The 26,804-nt window shown below is 38.5% G+C and overlaps 1 protein-coding gene across 9 annotated transcripts in view; it reads right to left on the bottom strand.

Moving 5' to 3' along the window:
• Nucleotides 1–26,804, bottom strand: part of ENOX1 (ecto-NOX disulfide-thiol exchanger 1) — a 364,884-nt gene that overhangs the window by 33,723 nt on the left and 304,357 nt on the right. For all 9 annotated transcript variants that reach the window (XM_051778707.1, XM_051778705.1, XM_051778710.1 and 6 more), the window contains one exon: nt 8,509–8,693. In XM_051778707.1, coding sequence (XP_051634667.1) covers nt 8,509–8,693 — 185 coding nt within the window. The remainder of the gene's footprint in view (nt 1–8,508; nt 8,694–26,804) is intronic.

The raw sequence follows: 26,804 nt of genomic DNA, 5'->3' as shown, positions 1-26,804 counted from the left end.
GGACTGCCTGGAAGAGTGTTTTCTCTTTCTGTAAAACAGACAAGATTTCATATCGCAAATGGCCAGCACATGGCAGGCTTGAATAATGAGAAAGTGACTTCCCAGCTGAGCAAATATGCATTAGTAACAAGATGCTGATGAGGCCTGACAAATCACCAAGGAAACAGGAGAATGTGAAAGACAAGTCAAAGAAGCTTTAGAAATGAGCCCTCAAGGAAGTTAGCCATGTTGCAGCAAGGAATTATTAAAATAAAGAGTATGATTGTGGATTTTTTTTTAAAGGGATTAAAAAGGAACACAATATAATAGTGCAGTGTTTCTCATCCCTCCCACTTCTCAGGGATTGGCTGTGTCCCTGGCCATATGGATGGAATTATTTGGGTGGATCATGGGGTTTGCAGTGACGAAAGAGGGCTGGTGAAGAGCTGCATGTAGATCAACAGCCCAGCTCCTGTCTGATGGGCATTCACCTGCAAAGTGAGTCTTCCTGGCTCTCCGGCCAGAGGCAAAGATCATGCTGAACATGTTAGCTCCAAAGCTGAACTGCCTTGGAGGGGGCCAGGCAGTGGACACGCACCTGATGGGTGAGTGTGTATGGTAGCACTAAAGATGAACTCTGTCCAGCTGCTTCTTAGGGAGATGTTTGCCATGCTTCCCTTCCATGCTATCAGATTGACTGCAGAGGTCCTACAGATTTACAGTACTCAGAGTAGTTGCAGGCAGGCCTGTATCATAAGAAATACGCCAAATGAGAAAATAGACAGATGGACACAGACACACAGAGACCACCTAAAGGGAGGTTACAGAGAAGGTGGAGTCAGCCTTGTCCTGAATGGGGATTGAGGACAAATAGAAACATTCGTATTACATATAAGGAAAATATTCCAAAGTGAGGGTGGTCAACCACTTGAACAAGGGCTCAGAGAAGCTATGGACTCTCCATCCTCAGAGACCATAGCTAGACAAGGTCCTGAGCAAAACTGAGACAACTCCAGAGATGCTCCTGTTTTGAGCAGAGGTGTACACAACATCTAGATGTACCTTCTGACTTCAGTTTTTCTAGTTCTAGACCTAATAGATATCAGAAAATTAGCTCTCAGTTTCTTTTGTTTCTGTGAGGCATAGCAGTTCAGGAACACCAGCTTCAAGAGGCAGCGTTAAGGGTTGGGCAGCAGACAAAAGGAGAACATGGATGGTGAAATGAATGGCTTAAGAGATACTCTACAGCTTTCCTCTGACAAGTAATTTTCTACTATATCTCTTACTCCTCAAAAAAACCCCAAGCTTTCTTCAGTCATCTATGAACTTCTGCAGCAAATCAGAAAAAGACCCAAGTCCTTAGGAACCTTACAGAATCAATCCCTCCTCTCAGAATTTAGATTCTCCCAATTTACTAATACACACTTAGGGCTAGCATCAGGGATCCCTCTATGGGATCTGTCTTTCAAAGCAAATTACACAAGGTCTTTAATTTTGATTGTGGTCTGTGGAGGGGAGAAGTCTGACCAAAGCCCATTGTACCTCATCAATAAAGCTCCCTCCTACCTTTGCTAAATGAGATGATTGGAATATTACACAGCCCTTGACTTTACCGGCAATAGGTAAGTGGATAGGTGGGCTTACAGTTTTCTCTGATCCTGATCAAAGAAAGCAGGCTGATCCCAGATGAGCATCAGGTTCCCTCTGCCCTCATACCTGTTCTACAAGGCACCTCACATGATGCACAGTCAAAAGAAGACAGGATCACCCATTCATCTTCATCTTTTCCAACCTTTCACCAATACTGTCCATTGTGGATACTTCCTCACCAGTTAATGGTACTTGGACTGTATTATCTCATGTCTTCTTTCACGGAACTGCAAATAAGCATGATACAGCATGCCCTTTTCTCAACAAACAAAATTAGATCTTTGAAATTTTGATTTTCTGGTCAAGAAAAATATTTTATTTGTTTTGAAGGAGAATAAAAAATTAATTAGAAAAATGACATTATGGAAGAGAATCAATTTACTCAGTGTAATTCCTAATGAGACACAATTCCTAAAATGGAAACAGAGTTCCTAGTACTGATAGCATTAAACACATTTGGAAACTCTAATCAGCAAGCCAATTCTAGTATTTAGGATCTTTTAAAAAATTCATGTAAGATCACTGGACTGTAAAACTTATGAGATTTTTCCTTCACCACCACTAGACTATACAAGCTTTTAAATGGAGATATTAGTTGATTTCTTTCATATTTTAAGTAAAGTGTGTGCACCCAATTATTTTTCTATGAAGGGTTTATTCTTGCTGCCAATAGCAGTTTAGCTTTATCAGCACTAGCAGGAAAAAAGATGCTACCCTCCTCCATTTTTCCGCTAGAACAGCTATTGGGAATAAGGTGCTTAAAGTATCTATGGACCTTTATTTACACTTCTCTAATATTATTGAAGTGGTGGTCACAGATGTGGGACATCAAATATTACTTTCAATAAAGAAAGGTTGTTAAACAGAGAAGAGAACCCATTTGGCATGTCTGAGATCAGGTAAATAAATAGCACTTAATTGCCAGCTGCTCTTGATTTTTTTTAATATAATCAGAAAGAGTAAGTGTTTTCTGGAAGTTTAAACATGGACAGTACTGTACAGAGCCCTGAAAAGCATTAGAGAACAGTGATAACACTTATGGGAGCATTTCTCTCTCTCCTGAGATGACATATTTCTTAAACAGTTTTCAAGTATCAGCCACTGGGTGAGAGAAGAGACAGGCCTGGAAGCAAACATCTGGACATTGGGCTCAGTCCCTCGCACTGAACTTGTATCCATTCCCTATAAGGTTATTAGTATTGCCATTACTACTCCAGTGTCACTTTTACACGAAAAAAGAACAATCTAACCAGAATTCATACTGCAAGAGTAGTAATTAAAAACATTTCCCACTAATTATTCTGGCCCGTTTATGCAGCAGGTAAAACACAAATATATAAGGGATAATTTTTTTGTTCTCTTATATTTACTCTTATTTAATATTGCATTTGGAGAAGAATCAGTTTATAGTTGTGCATAAGTACATTGGGTGGATTATATCCAGAACAGGTGTTTGGTGAGCAAGACATAGATGGAATAAAAAAAAAGACTACTGCTCCCACTGAAAGAGTGTGGACCATGGAAATAGTAAGTTCTTCTATTAAATGTATGAGAAAAAGCTAGAAAAAAGGGGAAGAAAGACCTGAGCAATGCCATCTTTTCCTGTAGAAAAAAACTTCTGCTAACTCTATGAGGACATCTGAAAATGGACTGGCTCTGCTCCAGTGGTTGGAAATGGTAGAAATCCAATTCATTTCAAAGGCACCACAGTGAGGCACCACTAGCTACCTCTGGCTTTTCTACTCAGAACAGTTACTGTATTTTAGGGGTACATGATTTTGCTTCATAACATGATAGATCACTCTTGTGCCATCTCAGACAAAAGACTACAAATCCATCTCCCAGTGATGGCATGGTGGAAACTGTGTGCACATCACAGTCCTCCTCATCAAATTTGTACCATGACCATCCTCCTTTGAGGGAGCAGTGAGTGTAAGGAGGGTGCTACAATGCACTCCAGCAGCTCTTCTCACCCTCCCAACCAAAACAGTGAGGCGTACCACAGACCAAACTGTCTTACCCTGGATGAACACTGAAAGCCTGAAATGAGGTTTAGGTTGGATATTAGGAAAAATTTCTCCACTGAAAGGGTGGTCAGGCATTGGAACACGCTGCCCAGGGAAGTGATGGAGTCACCATCCTGGAGATATTTAAAAGAAGTGTAGATGTGGTGCTTAGGGTGGACTGGGAAGTACTGGGTTAATTGTTGGACTTGATGATCTTAAAGGTTCTTTCCAACCTAAATGACTCTGTGGTTTTATGATTGCTAGTCATCTGGCATTTATCAAAGCCTTTTAAAAAAGCTATATAAGTCTCAGGTGCATGTGCTATTTATTTTACATGCTAAATGCTTAGTAAACTGCAAAAGCTAGTCCTCGGTAGGTAGGAAATGTCAGGAGCAATGTGGCCTTTGCAGAAAGACCTTGAGTTGCATACAGAACAGCAAGGACAGGAAACTATTGAATAGGTGATGATTAACTGTGTACTCTCTGCCTGCAGCACTGAACAGGGAAGGGTCTCTGAGGTATACAAAGCAAAAGGCACAGGCAGTGGTTCTGGCAGTTCCCGGCTTCTGAGTGTTCAGATTCACAATCTGCATTGAGATTCAAGTGAAACTGGAATTGTTTGGGGAGAAAAAAGAAGACAAGACAAAAGTGGATTTTCAACATGCTTCATCAGAGTGATACCCATGTGGGTCAATCAGCAGGCTCAGAATATGCTCAGTCTCCTGCTGAGATATGCAGAGCTAACCAAGCCAACGGCACCTGCAGCAGCACATCAGCCTTTTTGTCAGCCCCATCCCCCACGACTGTTCCATTGGCTCTTTGCTTCCACCTCAAGCACTAATTTTAAGAGAGGCACTGCTGTGCGTCCCCTGCTTGTGCAATAACCCCATGGCTAGGCTTTAATGCATCACCACCAATGAAGGGGAGCTTGTGCTGTCACTGTGTGTTAAGAGTATGATCCCAAGCTCAGCCCATGAATCAGGCCCCTAAAGTAATGGGGGCAGAATGGTGCCTCTTAAATGTCCCTGATACACTCCAGCATGTGCAATAGCAGAGCTGTAGGCAGTTGTGTACATTTCCTGAAGTTTGCATAGATGGAAGTATGATTTAAATGGGGATTTCTGGATGACACCCTTGCCTGCAGGAGCTTAAATTCAGCCCGTCGTGCTCAGGAAGTTATGAGAGGAAAGAATGTTATCATACATTTCCATAATGCAATGAAGTACCATGCAGAACTAACAGTCTATTGGCAGAAGTACCAGTTCAGGAATCAGTACAGCTATGCAAGCACAACCCCATACCTTGGTCAGTTAAGCCTGACAAAAAAGGTAGAGCTAACTTGTTAAATTAGAGAGCCATGCTACAGTGTGCTCTGTAGACTTAGGACTAACTTGAGGCTTAAAACATTGCACTGATGGCCATGCTATGGAAGTGGTTCATGAACAACCCTGGATGACCACTAAAAACCTAAAATTTACTTGGACATATGCTATGAGTGTAATCTCCTATGTGGCAAACCAACATTTTTCAAAGGCTTGCTAACATTATCAATTTCAGACAGATTTTATAAAGGATCTGGAAACCACATCATTAATTCAACAGAGACTCACTGTCGAATTCTGAGCCCCTGCTTGAAAGCATAAAGGTGGCAAGTGCATTTCCTCAAGAATCATATTTGATGGACAATATACAATAAAATTATATTTTTCTTGCTTTTTTCTTGGAGTGGCTGAAAGATTTTGTTGGGAATTTTTTTGAAAAAATTCTGCTTGCTATTCCACATGGAATGTGCTAAACTCACTGGTTACAATCTGGAGAAATTATATATCTACTGAAAATTGAGCCTTATAATTGCAAGAATTAAGCAACACTATGGGGTGATATTTTCTGTGTTTTCTATAGTCATGTATCTGGTAAAACATTTCAGACAGAGACAAGACTAAAAAAAATTCTTACAGCTGTGCTGTCAAGTGTTGTAAAAATAGTTACAACTAAAACATCCTCTCTTGTGTTTCCTTTCTCTAATACAGACTTTGTCAGAGAATACCAAACACTGCTGGAAAAAGAGCCATTCAAGAAGTGATCATCTTGGTATATGTGTTCTCATATAGAAATAAATTGAAGGCAATACCACCTATGCAGCAATGACAAGTTAATTCAATTTCCATCTCAAAATCAGGTAAAGTGTATCTCATTTGTTACCATGGATACAAGACATTATTTCCATTTCTTTGAGATCTCACAGTGTGTATGAAATTAAACTGTGACACAGTTTTATGGATGAAGTTGACTAAAACCCCTGTAAGTTCAATGTCATTAGTCCAAAGGATTTTCTTTTTTTAGACACAGTAAATAAGGAGGTTGCTGCTATGGCCCATAAGGTATACTTCATCAGTGAACATCTGTGTGATTTTGCTGATGCTACTTTGGATCAGTGGGAGTGATGGAACAGAAAATAAACATTCATTTCATCAGTCCTGCAAATGTAGGAAAGAATCCTGAAAAACATCCAGATGGTAGAAGTACATTAAAAATACGTTGGTGTTGTGTTATTTGCTACTGTTTGGCATCAAATATATTTACAAAAAAATGTCTTGATTCTGAAAATGCATACACTTTTTCTCAGATAAATCTGCTTTTCAGTCTGCAGCTCTAATCACTTGTTCTCTAGTTTTCAGAGTTAGAAGAAGTGTAAGAAAAAGTGGGGGGAAATGAAGAGAAAAGGAGAAATATATTTTTTAATGCTGACATATATGAAGGGTTCAGGAATTCAACAGCATTCAGTTTACCTTGTCTGAAATTAATTTTAATATATACAAAAGGATAAAAGGGAATACAGGTCTTCTTGTTAAATTATTTATATTCAGGTCCCAGATATATATTTAATATTTCATAGTGAGACTGATTTCCATAGATGCTGAGCACTTGCTATACTGATGGATTTTAGCTAAGGTTGTCATCTCTCAACATTTTACAAAACCAAGCTGAGATAAAACTGAGTCTACCTAAATCAAAGGTTTATTTCTAAATATTCATGCATGAACTACATGAAAAGCACAAAGGTTACGGGATGTCATGACTATGGCTAATTATTGAAATCCAAAACCATCATCCAGCTGCTTAACTGACTGATAATTTCCCACCAAGTATTCTGAACTACACCTCCCGTGCTTCTGTGTTGCTGCTCTCCTCAGCGTATTGTCAGACTGCATTATCTGCAGTGTCTTCTCCAGCTCCTTGGGCCATCTCTAATTATATCCCATTGGGAGTAAGTAGGTCTGACCCTGAGATGGCAAACTAGAAAAATTGAGAACCTCACAGCAGAACTGTCACGAACATAGAAACTCTCAGAGGAATAGGGACTACAGTGTCCATGGCTAGCTGAACAGAGTCGCTGTTTTTGATTTGCATTATTAACATTTGCTTGAGGTTCAATAGAAATCTATTTATATTCTACAGACTTGATTAGTCTTCATCCAAGACCCTAGATAGGAAACTATAATAATGCAAAACGGGTGCTAGGTCTCTAGCATTTTTATTTAGTAGTATTTTATGCCCACTTTTCACTAATTTTAATAGAGAATTAGTACCAGGATGAAATATCACACAATCTTTATATATGCTGTGTTAAATTTAATAAAACCAGTGATATTTAAGTATCCATTGATATAAGGATAAGACTACAAACAGACCTCAAACTTATCTATAGTATACGGAAACCTCAAGTATTTCTGACTTAATTCTGAAGTTTGGGAAAGATTTTATTCTTGAATTATCAATTACTTATTTTCTATGTTTTAAATATTTTGTTCAGAATTATTCCACTATACAATAAATCACCCTAATTTTGTAAAACTCTGGCAGCTCACATGCCAATGAATATCTCCCGGATTTTGTCATACAAAAGCAGCTTAGTACAGTCGAGTAGTGGGTACAGCTTGTCCCCTTCTGGAATCTAATAACAGGGGGTGACAAGCAATGCATGAGCAGCTTCAGGGGGCAGATGAAGGAAGCAAAATAAACTTCTGCAGTGCCATCTAGAGAAGCTCCATTCTAGATGAGAGCACAATCCAGTGTTTCGGTGAGCCACTGACCTTGCATTTTGCCATGTACCATCCGAACAAGTGCCTGGGCAGGGAAGATGCTGTACACATGCATGTTGAATGAGGGCTGCTCATGTGTTAGTGGATGTCAGACAAAGCAGTGGGAGCAGTCTGGATATACTCGCCAAGACTTGCCCAGCACAACGTCAGGAGCACACTAACAAATAGGGGATAATACTTATGATAAACTGACACCTCTTGCCCCTGCAGGGACATACCACAGTTTCTCATTGGTATCAGAGAAAAAGCTTTGCTGCTGCACTAAGCCACTTAAAAAAACTGGCTGAATGAAAAGGTTATGTCCATGGGTCAGCATAAATGATAAGAGCTCAGGAGATAGCACTGATGCTGCTAACCATTTGCAAGTCAGCAGCAGAGTAGTCTGGACAAGCTGGAGGCGTCTCAGTCGTCCTCAAACAAGATCAGAAAGAAAGACGCAGATGAATGCAAATGAAGGCATCACAGAACATTGACTATGATACACTGGACAAAATTTTTAACTTTTGTGCAAAACTAGGGCCAATTGGATTAAGTGAGGAGAGCAATAGAGTAATTTTCTCTTAACTAGCAAATGCGTAAGAAAGTTTTTTGAATGATCAGTGGGTTTACAGTTTATGAATTCCCAAAATGACTATCCCTAAATATATCCCCAAATCCTCCTCCCCTTTCCCCCATCTAACATCCCTAAAATTTTAGTCTTAAGTACAGCACAGCCCCATGGTACCACTTTCCTAAATTAGAAGACCTGTTCTTCTCTTCTTTAGCAATACCTGCTGCATGCCTTGCATTGTCTGCTGTAGGAACTGCAACTGCTGGTCCTTTGTAAGGCTTTCTTCTGTTCGAAAGAGCTGTCCCTTCTCCTGTTTCAGGAGCTCCACTTCATTCCTGTAAGCATCCAGCTGCCATCGAAGACTATCGTTCTCTTCCTTTAGTGCATACGCTTGGGCAGCTAGAGCTAAGAGAAAATGAAAATGTGAAGAAATCAGTAAAACGGATTGTTTCCTCACAAATAATACAGAGGACATTGTCTGGGGAGATGACAATACAGTTGAAAGCCAGTGAGACATTTCAGAGCTGAGACAAGACCCAGCAGAGCTGAAAATGATTAGATTCTGGCAAAGACTGTTGCTGGGAAGTTATTTTTTGAGATGGAAGAAGCCATAAAGTGACCCTGGATAATTCAAATGCTACTTGCAATCTGCCTGCTAAATTTAGGCTTATATTTTAGGAAGGAACTGGCATGTGGTTCAAGGGCAAGGCACCAACCAACTTTACAACATTTTCCCAGTGATGTTATAGGAATTGATACAGCCATTTAGTATTTATACTAGCATAGTGGCCAGATGTTCCAATCAGGCCTGTGCTAAGGAATTTTCCAAATGTAAAATTGGTGGATTTAGACCCATGAGAGAGGAAACACAGATATTTCTCTCCAGCCTTGTGATGAACTAGTTCGTAGCAACAGTTACGAGGGACCCTTTAGACAGGAAAATGATGTAATAGAGTAAAATTATATAAAATGCAAATGCTGAAAAAACGTGTTGGCACTACAAGAACATTACTACATTAAAGGCATTGAAAGACACTTAAGTCATTTCCTTAGGAAGCTCCATTTGGCCCCTTTTCAATTTAGAATGGCATTTTTATTATCATAACTGATAGCAGGTGTTTGTGAAGAAATCGATTAGTATGCAGGGATGGAAATTACATTTGCCAAATGACTTGCACAGTCTGCAATATAAGCTAAAATTTGTGTAGCAAAAGGCAGAAGGCTATAAAGCATGTAGTAGGAACATTATTTAAATAAATTATCTGAGCATAAATACATATAGGGAAGGGTGGCATTCATTAATTAGGGATGTGGTTATCATCCCACAGAAGAACCCACTCCTGGTAGTATTTATACTTGGCAGTAGCAGTGGTCATTTGGCATAGCAAACTGCCATACTGTACTATTTTCCTTCTTGGAACCTGGTAACACAACAACATTACAGAGCAGCTGTAATTAAAAAACAACAATCTACTATAGCCAATCCTATCAACTTTCAGTAAGTGAAGCACAGAACTGATTTACATTCCTGATTAAATGATTTCAGACTTGGTATCACAGAATTCTTTCTTGCCCACCTTCAACAGCAATATGATTAAACTCCAAATTATAGGAAATTGTATATTAATTCCATTTAATGTTAGGCACCTCTTGACTAGACCTGCTACAGATAAGAGTCCCCTGTTCCCCCTGATAACATGATTCAGCACATTTGTGAAATTATACCAGCATTTAAATAGAATGTCACAATATTTCAATAGCAATAAAAATGTTTTATCTTTGGTAGGGCAAATCTACCTTGACCTCAGATCATTTTTACTAGTTTTAAAATAGTACAAGTGCATTATTCAAAATAAAGTACAGTTAGCTACTAGTCAAATATAGACATGGATTGGTTACTGCGCTTAATTTGGATATTTTACAGAATCTCTCTGGAAGATTTAGCAACAGTAACAGTATTGCTACATCAAATTAAATTGTTCTAAAAAGCATGCAATCATCCTTCCATGACAAAATTTACCCTTAAGAAATTGCAATGATGAGTCCGATGGGCAAATAAGAGAATGAGATTTTTTTTTTTATTTTTTTATCTTTATATGAGCAAATAAGCTATAATAAAAGAAAGGAGAAAAAAAAAAACAAACAAAACAAGAAAAAGAAGGCCAAGCAAATAGAAACCTCAGTCTAACAAAAAGTCAAGTAAAAATTAAATAGTTTGTGTTGGAATGGATCTCTAACAATGATCTAGTACAATTCACCTGCTATGGACACCTTTCACCAGACCAAGTTGTTTGAAGTCCCATTCAACCTGACCTTGAACACTTTCAGGGATGGGTCATCCCTAACTTCTCTGGGCAACCTTTGCAAGTGTCTCACCCTCATCCTAAAATATCCTAAAACATTTCTTCCTTATGTCCAATCTAAACCTGTCCTCTTTCAGTTTATAAGTGTTTCCCCTTGTTCTGTCACTACAGGACAAAGTCTCTCTGTCATTTGTATTCTCTTCTACCAATTTGAGTATCATAAAATTTAAAACTTTTTTTTTTATGTAATACTAAATTGTATCTAGAAACTGCCTACCTTTCTGCTCCCAGAACAGGAATAGAGACCATCATGCATGTACTCAAGTTTTTACAGTAGCTCAGGAGAGTAACTCACCATAATCTATTCCAGTTCTTAAAAAACTTACAAGAGCAGCTGTATAGGTGAAAGGCATAAGGCTTCTGTATTTCCCCAGTGAAATGTGGGCTGTGACCCAGATTCAGCTGAGGTTCAGACTGCCCTGTAAAGACTGCTTGACTATTTTCTGGGTCACAATATAGTCCAACTGGAAAACTCCTCCTCCTTTTCGTTCTTCTACGTGAGTTCAGGCTATTAAGTGCAGCTACAGACAAAAAGAGATGACTGGTACAGGGGCAGCAAAATAGAGGAAATGAAAAAGGGCCACAATGTCTCACAAAAGCAAGTAAGCTGCAAGTAATGAACATATTAGAGTTTAAAAAATAACTCCTCCAAATGGAACAAGTCACAATACACAGAAGCAATGAAGGTAGCCATCCATTTTCCCTGTAGGAATGCAATACAGCTTTTATACTGCTAAAACCCCCTAGAGACGCACCTCTGAAGGCCATTATTAAAAATGCTACTTAAAAATGGTATTTAGTATATCATAATAAAACCTATATGACAACAATTACATTGCAGCGCTACCAAGAAGTTCCATCCAAGAATGGTGCCCTACTATTTTTTGTAGAGACCAGAAGACAAAGGCTGTGCTACAATCTATTTTAATACAAAATGGAAACATCCCAAACAACCTAAAGTGGGAGAATAAGAATACAGGAGAGCTAAGTTTGTAATATTAGGCAGGATTCTCTGAGTTGTACAGTGCCTTATCAACATTATTACACACTTAGGTGATCCTCCTAACCATTCATAGTAAGCAACTAACAACAGAGTCCCAGGTAGAAACATATCTTTAAATAAGGAAGATGCAACACATATAGCAACAGTGTAACAGAATATTAAATCGTCACAAGATTTAAATGAATTGATTATATATAAGAGTCCACAAACGGTATGACATTAAACACATGTAATTTAAAGGTACAAATAGTTGGTTCCTAACATTTGTAGACAGAAAGGTTAGCAGAAAAGGAGAATAAGTCAAAGAAAGACATCTGATGCAGGCTGTCCAGCTTATTCAACACTGGGTAACTGTTTCAAACAAAATCAGAAACATTCTTTGTTTTGACCTAACATAACTATAAGTTTAAGATATTTACATTTGAGTGCAATAATATTAAAATAACTCTGAATTCAGATCAATGTCTCTTTTGATTCCAAGCAAATATCTATTATATAAAAACCTACTATAATTTATTTTAATTATATTGCATTTATATTTATTATGTAGTATATAAAGAAAGGCACTTCATTTAATATTAAAAGAAAAATAGAGGAGAATTTGGAGGGGAGGGAATCCGCATTTTAAAAAGTAAACTTTTTCAAATTCTGCATAAATTTTTGCTAAGAGCGCATTGACAAAGCTGATGAATGTAGTTTTAATTGAAAAAGGGAACAAGTTTGCTCATCTCAAGCCATTTTAAGTTTAGTAGTTCAGATATTCATCTATAAAATCCCTCTGTGAGGTAGGCTAAAAAGTGTCTTAGGACAAAAAGACAATGAATGCTGAAAACATTTACAGAAGAACTATATACAAGGAAGCTATATCAAAAGAAAACTCTGACAACAATCTCAAATAACTGCCTGTGCTGCAAGTAGAAGAAAATATTCCTATCTAAACAAACACAGCTGGAAATCAGTTCAATATTTGCTTTACAGCATTTTCACCGAGGGATGCAAAATGATACCTGCCAGCCTCAGAGAAGCAGCTGAAGGAAGATGAGACATATATAAGTGGGGAAAACCTTCCCATTGATATTTCAAAGACTTCCAAGAAGTTAGTGTGAATTCTTTGTGCTGGGGTAGAAGTGTTATATACAATTTGGCAGCAGCCTCAGTTGCAAGATAGACTCCCTTCAGTGGTCCTAGGCTAGATCCAAATCCAAACGACACCATTTTTAAAACAAGAAGTGGCTGGGTGATGAGAAATCCACTGAAGTCTAAGGGTATGCCCATTTAAGGATGTCTCAGAAGAAACAAGCAATTAACTTTATTTTTCCAGGGCATCTGCCTTGGATATTTAGGGGAGTGCTTTGTTTTTGACTAGTACTGATCTGTACCTTTTACTTTAGCTGGTACTTAGTGCCTACATTCAAACTAATACATAATAACATCCACTGGAGCCAAAGTAGAGTAAGTTTTCACAGGTGATACAAGTTAATTATATTCTTTTATGACCCACATCATGTCATAGCGTCCAGGAAATAAAGTTAACACCCCACATCTCTGAATGTATGTATTTATTGAGGATATTACGGAGAATTCAGAGTTTTCTACCACTTCTAGTAATGCACACCTGCACTGTGTATTTATCATTAGATGATGCCCTAATAACATTACAGCTAACATAAATGACAGTCTACTAATTCATATACTGGGGACATGCTGAGTTTAAAAGCATAGGCAGTAGGTTATATCAAAAGTCTGAAGAAATCTGAAAGTAGTATCTGCAAAACAAATGAGCAAACACTAAAAACAGTAACAGAAAACCTGCCTGTAAATTCAGAGCACAGGCTTTCTGTAGGTCCTCCTAGCAGAAATTTTTCTATAGATTTTATTTCCTATAGATTCTTCTATATTTGTATAGAAATAGATCATAAAAATGAGAACTTCTCTAATGTTTGTCTGCCTTCAGACTTCTGGTCTAATCTCTTCAGCAGAATTTTTCAGAGTTTTTGAACTTTAGCTGGTGTATTGATATAGTGAGGTGGATGAAATCAAAGAAAGAGCACACTCCCAAACCTTCCTGAGTTCTTCTAAAGCCATTACCCTGGTTTCCTGACTTGTATATAATGCTGCTTTTGATAACATCAACAAGAAAAGCATCAAAACCTGTCAAAATAATGGATATTATGGTAATTTTTTTCATCACTCCCATTGCAGAGCATTTTCAATATCAAAAAAAGCCATCTTGCAAGACCCAACTACTTCTTCAAAGAGTTTTCAGTTTGAGGGACTGAACAAATGTGAGTGGAGAGAAATAAGGACACAAAGTTCACAACTATAAATACAAACAATAAAACTTATCCCTGGCCTCTAGCTAGCCTGCTTGTTTTTCAAATAGGTGAACTGTGAAGCAGTACAACCAGGGGAAAATCAGCAATGAAAATTGTTTCTGGAGGACCTGGAAGGGCATGAATTGTGTTTTAATGCTGTAGAAAACAGTATAAGTTATGCAATAATGGCATTTGTCATTGGTAAGGAAGGTGATCTTTGCAGAAATATAGTGTGGATGGTCTTAGGAGATACAGTGAGTGGCATCACTGCCCATGGCAGGGGGTTTGGAACTAGACGATCTTTAAGGTCCCTTCTATCACAAACCATTCTATAATTCTCTGATTATAACTAGATGGCACCACTGGACAATCATTCATTTTTACTCTATAGGGCTCTACATAGTGCTCCAGCCCACAGGAAGTTTAATTTTGTGCTATAGTCAGAGGATCCCATTATGATCATGCAGTGGCAGGGGGTGTGTGAGGGGATGCCACACACCTCTTGATGTGTGTGGGAAGGTTGTAGGTTTGTGAGGTGGTGGAAAGGAAGGCACAGCCCTCCTTGCAGATGGCAAGCTGGATGGCCTTTGAGGTGGAGGGACACACTGAGCAACTTTGAGAAATGTTAACTTATACCTCCAGTGCAAACTGTCACAGCTGACTGACTCTGTATTCTCTAGTAGTTGTCAGCTCCTGGCAGAATGAGTCGAGGTCATTATTATCTGTAACTGCCCAGCTATAGATGCATGTATCTCACACATAACTTTTGTAAACACTACCATAAAAACTAAACTGAGAATAGGTTTAAGTTAGATGTGCTCTGTACACAGTTCAAAGGCATTTGGGAAAGCAACTATGATGAGATCTTCAAAGAAGCTTTCTGGAAGAGTAAGACTAAGGTACACCTTGGTCACTTTGAAGCATCTTCTCAGCCCACTGACAACAATGTCAGGATCCTGAGTCATCCAGTATCTGAAGTGGTTTTAATCCACTGCCTTTAGTTCCCAGAGGACACTTTCTTTTCTTTACCGACAGTTATTAAATACCTGATCACCAGCATAAACAGTGCTCAGATGCCAGTGATGAGTGCATAGAACTATGTCTGATATTAGAAGATAAAAGCAACATTGTTCCTGTATTGCATTCTTTAACAAATTGTTTCTCTTGTTTTGACAAAAATAGACTATGCCACTTGACTTTAAAAAAAAAAAAACCCACCCTTTGGTTAAAGCTTGAAAACAGCTAGCTAACTATCCTGAATGAACTCTAAAACCAGAATTAGAATTGTATAAAAATAAATAATTTGGGGCAATTACAAGCTAACCTAGCCATGAACAGTTTTTTCTTTCCCCCTTCAGACATAATGTAACCAAACAATGAAGCAATTTCCACATTATTTTCAAATGCTAAGCACACTTCACTTGAATGTCTCAGTACCTGCAAATTTAAACTCTGAGGGCACTAATTATCCTATATGAGGAGGGTTTATTGTCATTAATGTTAGTGGGAGTTAGGCCCCACACACTGGGAGAGAGATTTACTCTTTTGTAAAACCCATTTTATTCAGGTGCAGTTTCTTCAAAGTCCTTCCCTTACCATGCAGCCCAAGTTCAATGCAAAGAAGCTCATTATACCAGTTACACTCATGATGATACCAGATGTTCAAATTGAACACTTACGAGAATTATTTTCAGGCTTCCTATTCACATAAAACTTGCTGGCAAACAATTAGTAAATGGAAATATGCTGCTAAAAAAAAAAAAGAAGAAAAAAGAAGGAAAAAAAGGAAAGAAAAAAAAAAGAAGAAAGCCTATGAGAAAGACGGAGAGTGACTATTTAAAAGGGCACGTAGTGACAAGACGGGAGAATGGCTTCAAACTGAGAGAAGGTCTAGATTAGATATTAGGAAGAAATTCTTTACTGTGAGGGTGGTGAGGTACTAGAACAAGTTGCCTAGAGAAGTTGTGGATGTCCCATCCCTGGAAACGTTGAAGGTCAGATTGGATGGGGCTTTGAGCAGCCTGATATAGTGACAGATGTTCCTGCCCATGGCAGGGGGGTTGGAATTAGATGATCTTTAAGATAGCTTCCAACACAAGCCATTCTATGATTCTATGATTCTATGATTCTATGACTATGATTTTATGAAAAGCTGCATCACGTTTTAACTGCAATTTTATCTGTGAAGGAGCAAGATTCAGGATGGGAACAGTTCCAGGCATGGAAGAAGATATACAGCAATTGACAGGACTTTATTATATGGACTTTACAGTTTTTATGTTCTTATAAATATACACATTGTGTGTTGCCCCTATATTTATATTTCCCGGGCGTGCCCAGGCATGCCTACTTCCCTCTCCCTGCTTCCCCGCTCCCCTCTCTGATTGGCCGGGGAAGCTGGAGAGAGGAGACAGACTCCATTCGCCCTTTCCTTACCCGGCTCCTCCCACGTTCCTCCCCCTTTTGCCTGTGTCCCTATCCCGGTTTGTTCCCCTGTTTGTCTGTCTCATGCTCCACTCCATGTTTGGTCCCTTCCCCACCTGAACTGATAAAAAATCCCGTGCACACTTCAATGAAAGATTCTATCTGCACCCCTACCTTGTCTCCGGACCCATCCGTGCTGTGTCACAGCCCCATGCCCCCTCAGACCATGGCATTTATCCATCCCATCCAGTATAGATCTCTGTCACATTTGAGAAATCATGCCATTTGTCTGAAGAGATTTTCTAAGTTTATAAAACTTCTTCCTGCTTAGAAGACATCAGCAATATCACTGCTCTTTCCGAGGTTTACTACACATGTGGCTCACTAGTAATTTATGAAGGCTTATTATTTCTTGTGTAATGAAGCATATCTCTTTGCAAATAGCAGAGAAGATGTAAGGAAAGGAAGGGCTGATTATTGTCCAGCTGGGACAAGTAACAAAAAGTTGTAGGCAAATACTCATTCTGCAGTGGACTAAAAATTCCCCAGAGAGCACTGCCACCAACTCCTGTGGTGTTATGATGAGTCCCATGATATCTGACATTTTATTTAAAGCCCTAGAGAGGGCTCTCTACCTCTGCTTTAAGTTTCTGGAATAGTGGCTTGCAAACTTTCTAGACTGTGGATCAGTATTGGCTCTTCCTATTTCACCATGCTCTCACAAGCTGACTTTTAATTAAAAACACTAGCAAGGCAATTTAAGCTTGCTGTTTTAGCCCATCCAAGGAATAAAGATGTAGATTACTTACTACAGTCTTGCAAGTGATTATTGACTCCAGTGATCAGTTTGGGAATATTGATCTAGATCTCATGGCTGCAGAAAACAATGATCCAACTTTCTCCAAATGGCTGCAAAGATGGAAGGCTAATTTCCCTCTTTAAGCCAATCTTTCTACCCCGTCTTTATATCTTCCTCTCTTTTACCTCTGTACTGGCTCTGTTCAGTCAACTCTTAATGTATGAGTCCATCTAGTTGTTCATTTGTAATTCCCACTTACCTGACATTTCCAGATGTTTCCCTCACTCCTACTCATTTTGCAGTACATTCTCCAGTCCCTTGTTACCCAGTCCCAGGTAAATTGCAGCACTAACTGTTTTGGACTTTTCCTACAAAGATATCACATCACGTTACTGAGAGGAATATTTAGAATTTGGAAGAGACCACCTTGTTACAATAATATCAAAGCCTGATACATTTTAGGTCTATTTTACTTGACAGCATCTCTTTGGAGAACAGGAATTTACATAGCTTGTAAATGATATTTTGACAGTTGCTAGCTAGTCTGCCCCACTGAGACCAGTTTCTCCAGGTTACCTCTTTAAAGCAAAGGTCCCTTTTAAACTCTACATTTTGGGCTGCACTACTTCTACTGCCACCCATGATATGTACTAAGCCCAACTGACTTGGTGTATATACACGGTGAGACAGGAAAGAGAAGAGTCGGCTTTGCACAGACAGCTGTGATGGGTGGACTTTAGTTGAGTTGGTTAGGAAGCAAGACATCACAGGAACATATAGGCATATAAGTGATCAAAAATACATGCAATTCTCAGATATTTTCAAAATTCAGTAAAACCACTTCTTTTCTCTGCTTATTAGTGTATTTGATTTGTGATGAGGTGAATTTTTCTGATACTTTATGTTTACTGATAACTGCTGCTCAGTGAAATATAATTAATCAAGTATTGAATATCTTTTAGTGGTTCTACTTTTTTTCCTAATTGAGAAATAGGACTATTACAGCACTTTTACAGAGACTGTGCTCTAAAGATTCTAGCAAAGAAGTTGCTTTTTCCTCTAATCAATATTAAAAAAATTACTGTGTTCCTGTAACACTAAAAATGAACACAGGAAATCTTAGTCTCGAAGGTGAAGGAACATGTTCACTCAACTAAGAAAAGTGCTGGTTACTAGGGAGATATCAAGTGGCGTTGATGACCATCTCCCACATCAGTAATGAAAAATGCTGTTAGTATTAACAGTGCTTTGCAACTGAGGGTACGGACATTTGAACTCTGCATAGCAGAAGAGATGCTGATGAATGCTGTTTCATATGCTATGTTCATCTTATATATATTGCATAGATTGTATGTATGTGTGTACATATGATACATAAATCACTTGGGATATTTAAGCATTATTTTACATAGGTGGCCCACTGATGGTTACTTCTTAGGAGTCAAAATGCTTGCTGTATTTTTACTCAGACTTAAACAAAAAATACTGGCATTTACAAGATGCATGGCTGCATCACTGCTGTTGGCATTTGAACTAGGAATTGCATTCAGGCCCAGTACCCCTGCAACAACTTGAAAAAAATAATCTGTAGGATTTATGAAGAAAATGCCATTGCTACTTGGAAACAAACTTGGCAGTGTGAATGTGAATCCCTCAGTTTGTCACATTCATTAGGGAAGAAAGGGCTGATGGGAGTGGTTTAAATGACCATGGTGGTTTGAATTGTTCTGATTTATAATAGGAAAATTTTGTTCATAAATGTAAAGTGCTTTCTATAAATGTGAGAATAAACCACTTTTGTACAAAATTCTACTGCACCTTAAATTGCAGGAGAGCATTTATCCAGCTATCTCTCTGATCTTGTACTGGATTGGAGGGCTGAGTTAATTATTCCTTTAAAATTGTGCATAATACTGAAATACTTGCTCAGTTACTTCCACCTTAGATAAAAATGGATCTTAAATACGAGAATACATTTTTACCCCTTTATTCCTTAGAAGACATAAGCAAATGATGGCATGAAGCTTCTAATTTTTTGACTCTTACATTCAGAGACAGAATTTCTTGAGCTATTTATCCCTTACGTGAATGGAAGGGTGATCAGAAGAGCTGTATCTGCAAGCCAAAATCTCCTTTTCTCCCCTCCATTCTGCCTTCAGGATATGCAGTATATGCAAGTAGAGACCACTGTGCTTTTCTGCAATTTAACATGTTTAGTAGGAATTTTCTCAGCTTCTGAAAAATCAAATGTGTTGCAAACTTGCAGATGAGAGGCTTAGTTAGAGAGCTTAGTTAGCTACTTCTGGGCCTTTCAGAAAACACTGACCAGCAGGGAGTATCTTGTGGGATCAAGGTCTAACAGCACAGACATCTCAAAATCTTTCGACAAAACATGATGAGACAGATAGGACTACCTCATAATAGAACAACATAAGGAGAGTTATTGCTTTTTATCATGTTCTTCCTTGACAGTTAAAAATGCTCACGTCTCCAGAGCTCAGACAAATTTAAGAGGGAAGACAGTCTGTATCTGACACATGACAAAGAAGCAGTGAAGAAACGTGTTATGAACTAGCAGCCACCCAAGTATCTTCAGAGAGATAAGCGGATGATACGTGAGGTGGGCACTTGGCAACTGTAGAAGCAGCTCAGCAATCACCAGATACAAGTGCTGTACAGACATGCTTGCAAAATTCTTGCTCTTTATGAAATGTGCAATGCATCAAATATTTGGAAGGATGAATAAATAAACAAAAACACTGCAAACTTTTTTGCTCATTGAAGGGTAAACAACAAAAAAAAGCAATTAGAATTCCTAATTAAAAAAAAAAAAACAAAACCAAACCAAAAAACACCACCAACGAAATGAACCACCTGTCTGTATGCTGGTGTTCAAGGAGTCACATGCTGAAATTAACCGGAGAACTGGAATAAAATGGTATGTTATCTAGTTCTTCAGTCTGTCATTTCAAATCTTAGAGGACAGTTCTTTGTTTTCTCTCTGCCATGAATCTAAATCCAAGTAAGACTAAAAGAAGATCACTCACCTCCAAGCAGGTTTGAATCTACTTGGCTTTCAACTTCACCAAATCCTACAACATACTGGTCACAAAAATGCTATACTATGGATATGTGTCATAAGCAAGAAGCTTATTTTCTTGAGATGGCTTTTAAACCTAAACAAAAGAGCAGGATATCCTGAAGCTTCTCTGAATCTAAGATTCATTCACCAAAGTAAAATGGCATCACTAACTAGCAGTAGTTTGGGAATTTCTGTGGCCACCCAACTTCAAGAACAAATTCTGCTGCGTGTGTTTTTAACTCCTGGCATGCAACCATGTCACAGACTGCCAGTCAGCTGGACACACAAGAAAGAAGCTTCATGCTTTGAAAAGGAAGCTTTTAATGCTTTGGAAGCTTCAGCCAGCCTTGCATGTCTCATGACATAATGACAGTCCCCAAACCTGCAATTATGAGCTTAGACGCTTGTACTGATATTGGAAAAAACTCTGCTTTCTGATCATTATCTCATCTGACATGTTAGAAATGGCTGATGATGCTTGGATATAATGATGGATAAGAAGGCTCCTAAATCTGCACCTCAAGCCGTATCTGCAAGCTTCTCTAATGTGCTGGGGTGAAAATGGCTTCTAAAAACAACAGGGTGTAAAGGGCAGCGCAGTTGAGAAAACCTAAAATCAAGATCTTAGTTTAAACACTAATAGAAATGATCTTTCAGAGAGTTTTTCAAAGAGTTCTTGGAGGTCAGAAATAGTGTTAGGCTAAAGCCACTCTTGAAGGAATCTGTTCATTGTGCTCTGTTCAGAATCAACCGCCTTCACTGTTATAAATAGGGCTCGTTCTCTTGAAGACTAAATATGAAAGAAAAAGCACAAAAGTTTTATTTTGGAGAGGGTGCTATAAGGAAGGTCACTTTATAGAAAGCATGAAAGGTAATTTGGAGAAGAATGCTAATACCAGCTATATCAGATTGTGAGGAAGCTGAAAACAGCATATGTTCTAATATTGTCTTTTATTGATTTTGCTGCCAACATCCCACTTCAACAATGTTACAGCCGCACTTCAGGATTCTTAATGGAGGGGGATGGAGAAAATCAATATACAGAGCTTGCTTCTGCTTCCATTGAAGTCAATACGAGTTTCATTATTAACTGCAATGAGCAGAGGACAGAGTTCAGACTGTTTCATCACTTTGTGTTTGTTTATTCTTTCCCTTTTTATTTAACCTCCTAAGGGGCAATGTGTATTTTTATCCTATATTTTACAAAAGTCCCATTTAAGTAGGGCAATCCCCTATCAAACTGTAAGTTTACACATTCAGAAATGATGCCCTGCTTTATGAAAGCTAATGAAAAATTATAGCCTGTATCCTAAACTGGGAAAGTTATAATAAAATATATAGGATTTGAAATAAATTCTAATAACAAAATAATTTCTTTCTTAAAAATATTTTCATTCCAATATAAAGCAAATAAAAGCAGTTTAGCTTTCACTGACTTGTAAAATATTACTTTCAATATGCATTGTTTTCTCGATTACAAATAGATAGGATGCACCTGAATCTTTTCACTATTATATTAATGCTATTTACACAAAATGAAATATGTTTAAATTATCTGCAAAAATTATAAGCATCATCTTCATTCCAACAACATGCTGTTAATTTTGTTCTAGCATGAATGCAAAACATATTTTAACATGCTGTCAAAATGAGACACTAAGAATGTCAATAAAATAACACTAAAATAAATGTAAATTTAGATTGCTGTCACAAGTGCCTGCTTGGTTTTGTGAAGATGTTAGGTTGCTATAGCATTTTCCATAGCAACTTTGCATCTTATTACATAAATAATCCCTCAGTGTCCTTAAAGCTTACTAAAAACAGGATTAAATCTATTCTCATATGTAATGATCCTGCATAAAATCTTATCAGTATGAAATACCCAGAAAATATGATAAAATGTAATCTAGATAATAGTATTTCTTGCAGTTGAAAAGCATCAAAGTGCAACAGACTTGTTTCATAGTAAACAGGACATCCTCCTAAACCTCATAATAGGAAAATGCCTTTGAAGTGTCTGTTTCCTCTAAAATTTGGAAGTTAGATTAACTCCTTCACTGCTGCGTCCACAGGACCGCATAGATGTTCATCCCAGAGTCTACGTGTTGAACATGATCCAGAGGAACTGGCCCAGTACCTGGGAGAGGAGGAGGCTGTTTTTATTCCCCAGGGAAGACAGGCTGGGCAACTACACTCAGCCCTGATTCATCAGGATTTTTCTCTTAAATTCAGCTGCACGAGAAGCACTATTAGAGCCAAATGGACTTAAAACCAGGGGCATAAAATTAGACCCCTGCCTACATGCTTCCTGAACTTCAGGCTGTTTTTGTAAAAGCTGTGGGAAAAATGGAATGCATTTTATGGCACAAAATTGGAGCCTGCCTGATGATAACAGCTCTGAACTGGCATAACGTGGAAGACACTAGAGCAGACTTTCCCCAGCACAGAGAGAATAATCATCTTGTGCTGCTTTCTAGTGATCATCCCTGATGGTCCCAGGGAGCAAAGCTGATTGTCTGCTAGGCCAAAGCATTTCCATTCAAAGGGAAGTTACTCTGCTCACAGAGCTCAAAGGGGTTGTTCAGCTGTCTTCTCTGGACAGAGAGAGGACTGTGTCAGTACAGTGACAATTCAGAGCTTCACATTTTAAATGCCTTCTTTGAGATTGCTTCTAAAACCTGGTTAATAGCTTCTATTAACAGGGTTTACTTTCCTCTTCATATGTCTTTCTATGCTTATCAGGGCTGATTATGACACCAGCAGCTGATGGCTTTGAAATGGTACCAATTTATTTAAGGGAAAAAAACCTATGGTAGCCCATTAATTTTTAAAGCAAATACATTTTGTTATTTTATGTTATCTTTATCAATAAGTGTTTAAAATTAAAATGGGCAAAATATGGGTTTGTTAAATACCAATATCACTTTCACAATATCTGACACCAAAAAGCTATGAGATGGAGAGGTAATAACAGAAAAATAAAACAGGCTTTTGTTTAAAATAAAATCTCCCATAAACCCAAAAGGTTAGACTTACAAGAAGGGAAGGGAGAAATATCTGATGACTGTGATCAGGAGGAAGATGATGATCTGACATGAGATCTGCCTTGACACTTATCAAGTTGGAAAAAAAGAAAGAGAAAGCTCAGCTCCACACAGTTGGGGCTTAGCAATTTCTATTCAAAGTTTTAACAATCCATATAAAGCTTTCCTACCAGTTTAATCCACCTATAAGACACAGTTTCTATTCCATGTGTGCATCACTGCATTCACAAAAGACTTAGAGAAAGAAAAACGAGGATTAAATTCCAGAGAAAAGATGAATAAGCATCACACAGATCACTTTGGTGTTGTTTCAGGCTTTCCTTGAAAACTTGCCAGGCTTGCAACTTTCAAGACAGGCTTACAAACAATATCCCAAAGTCTGTTTTATGCTGTGTGGACTAAGGTGCGATTTTCAAATACTGACTTTCACAAGGCCTTATACTTTTTGTGAGATGGACTACCCACTATTCAGCCTGTTTCTTACGACAAGTGACTTAGCTGATGCTGCAAACAGGACAGATCAGTTCAGGAGAGCATTAAAGATCCAGGCTACCAGATCTTTAATTCAAGAGAGAAAAGCTTCAACGTTTGACACCTATTTTAGGTATGTTTCACAATCCTGTCATAGAGCATGTCCTTCCTAACTTGCAAAGCAGCGGCGATCTTACATGTTCAAACTGGGTTTGTACTACATAACTTGCAATTTATTATTTGTGCACAGTTCCTGTGATGTTATTAAGCTACTTCATAACAGGTAATATAATGGTGGTGAAATGCTCCAGGGGTCCAATGAGTAGGCTATTGCAAGTTCGTTGAGCTGGAGAGAGCCCTGTACCAAGAAACTTATTCACCTGGACAGAACAGTCAGGGGCTGAATGAAACGAAGAATCGTTTTCTCCACCTGATAATAGAGAACTGAGATAACAGAAGTTCAATGATTAGTCCAGGCAGGAGACATGTAGTGAAGCTGGGATTTGGCCTAGAGCTCTGGGATCCCAGTCAAAAGCCTTAATCAGATAACTATTCTTACTGCAAGCACAGTGCATTTTGTTCTTTTCCACAGTGCCAGCTGCAGTCTGAAGTTGGAGTTGCTAGAATTAATGGCACATTGTTGTGAACTGCAAAAGGAAGAGATTAACCCACCTCCCCTTACAGTAGAATTATAGGTGCCTTCTAGGCATTAACCAAACTTCAGCTCTTCTCTACAACACACATCTTCACTAATTCTTAAAATTACTTTGGAGGCTTTTGCATGTGATTCCTTTCTCCCAATGCCAGCAGGTGGGAGAAGCATCATCCATAAATCCTGATCATTCTGAAGATTTTTGTATATCCTCTAGACTCTAGCACTGAATCTCCTTTTTGTCCCTTGAGCTAACGCTTCAGTAGCTGCGCCTTGATTTTAAAATATATTAACTGGGTTGCCAATCATCATTATTATTTTTTTCTTAGCAATCTCCCAGCTTTACTTCAGCAATCCTCTTGTCCCTTTCAAACTCCAAAATCCACATTGCAGAAAAATCACTATTTAAAGGCTGAATTTTGAAAAAAACCCCCAAAATTAAAGGAGATTGTAAAGTAATAGCTGATCCCACAGGTGAGATTCACTCAGTCTCAGGTCAGCCTTGTGCCAGCTTTCCTTGTAATGCAAAGGACCTTTAGTCTGTGAAACCATGCGGATTTCCTATAAACCAAGCACATAGGATAGTTCAACCATCTTATTGGATTTCCTAGGGGGTTCCTTGGGGTGTCCTTGCAGCAGTTTGAGAGGCTTTCCAACATAACCAACAAGTAGTGAAACCTTTCTTTTCCTTGAAGATTCAACTTGCACACGAAAAAGTAGGGTACTGATTAAACCTGGGGAGAATGACCTGTAAAACACCTGGATTAGCAGAAGGTCTTTGTGCAGGAGGCAATGACAAAGCCCTGAAAAGGGACTAGAGGGTAGAAGACAGGTTTAGGAGACTGGAGGTCCCAGTTCTCATTCCAAATCTGTCTCCAAGTCACTGATATCAGTAAATCAAGTTCATAAATGACTAGGAGAAGCAGGTTAAAGAAGAGGATTTGAGTCTAGAAAGGAGTTACACACTTTGCCACAAGTTCCTATTGAGTTGTTCTGCATTGCTGCAAGACCAGATCTTCCCAAGCAAACTGTAATTAACAGATTTCTAATAGGTGCTGTGACTTGATCACTTACATGACTTAATATCTAGCAGGACTTGAAGAAAAATGCAAATTATTCTTAGCAATAACTCTTTCACCTTCTACCCCAAATCCTCAGATCTTTTGTGTAGTAAAGCCTCAGCTACCCATAACATTCCTCTGTGTCCTAGTTTCAGCTGGGAGAGTTAATTTTTTTCCTAGTAGTTGGCACAGTGCTGTGTTTTGGATTTAGTATGAGAATAATGTTGATAATACACTGATTTTTAGTTGCTGCTAAATAGTGCTTACTCTAAACCAAGAACTTTTCAGTTTCTGATGCTCTGACAGTGAGGAGATGCACAAGAAGCCGGGAAGGCACATAGCAGGGACAAGTGACCCAAATTAGTCATGTGAATATTCCATATCACAGAGTTACTGGTCTGCTCAGTATATAAATTGAGGGTAGTTCATCAGAAGGGGCAAATTGCTGCTGGGGACAGGTGGCTGGGCATCGGTCAGCAGGTAGTGAGCAGAGGTATTTTGCATCACTTTTTCCTCTTGGGTTTTATATCCATCTCTGTCTCCTTTTCATTACTACTACTACTACTACTACTACTACTACTACTACTACTACTACTACTACTACTACTACTACTACTACTGTTGTTGTTGTTCTTGTTGTTGTTGTTGTTACATTTTGTTCCATTATTAAACTGTTCTTATCTCAACCCACAAGTTATTATTTTTTTCTGATTCTCCTCCCCATTCCACTGGGCTGGGGGATTGAATGAGCAGCTGAGTCATACTTCGTTGCCAGCTAGGTTAAACCACAGCACTCTGAACCCCAAAGTCCAGTAACTCTGGATAAGCATTCAGATACTGAAGTACTTTTTCCCAGCCTCAGGGTTTAGAGGTGTTGCACTGCATTTTGAAATGTTGGGGCTGGAATCCACCCTCTTTTTTTCAAGGTTGTGAATAGGTTTCTCTTCAGATATCCTAGAGGACAGTTTTCATTCTAACCAGTCCCAGTCTAGCTGTGAGAAGATGTGACATACGCAGAAGAAATTATGCTGAGAGACTCCTGAAACTACATTTTAAGAAGACAGAATGAGGCCTTAGAACCCATTCTAAATTGTTGAATTAATTAAGCCTTCTAGTACTAGGGGTTACTTAACCAGGGGAAACAATGAAAAAAGACCTGACACAGATATTGAAGCCTGGGGGAATCTCTGTTACTTGTTATAGCTTTGGGGATGATAACTTCCCTGAAGTCTTGTTCTCACTGTCAAGAAGGGCAGGCTGAAAAATAATGTCCTCAAGAATATTGTTGGAATGGCAGAACAG

Source organism: Manacus candei, unplaced genomic scaffold (genome assembly GCF_025592945.1).
Source record: "Manacus candei isolate 608988 ecotype Guabito, Panama unplaced genomic scaffold, ASM2559294v1 h1tg000014l, whole genome shotgun sequence".
Lineage (NCBI taxonomy): Eukaryota > Metazoa > Chordata > Aves > Passeriformes > Pipridae > Manacus > Manacus candei.
Note: the sequence above shows the minus strand (reverse complement) of the source record. Positions and strands in the feature narration are given on the sequence as shown.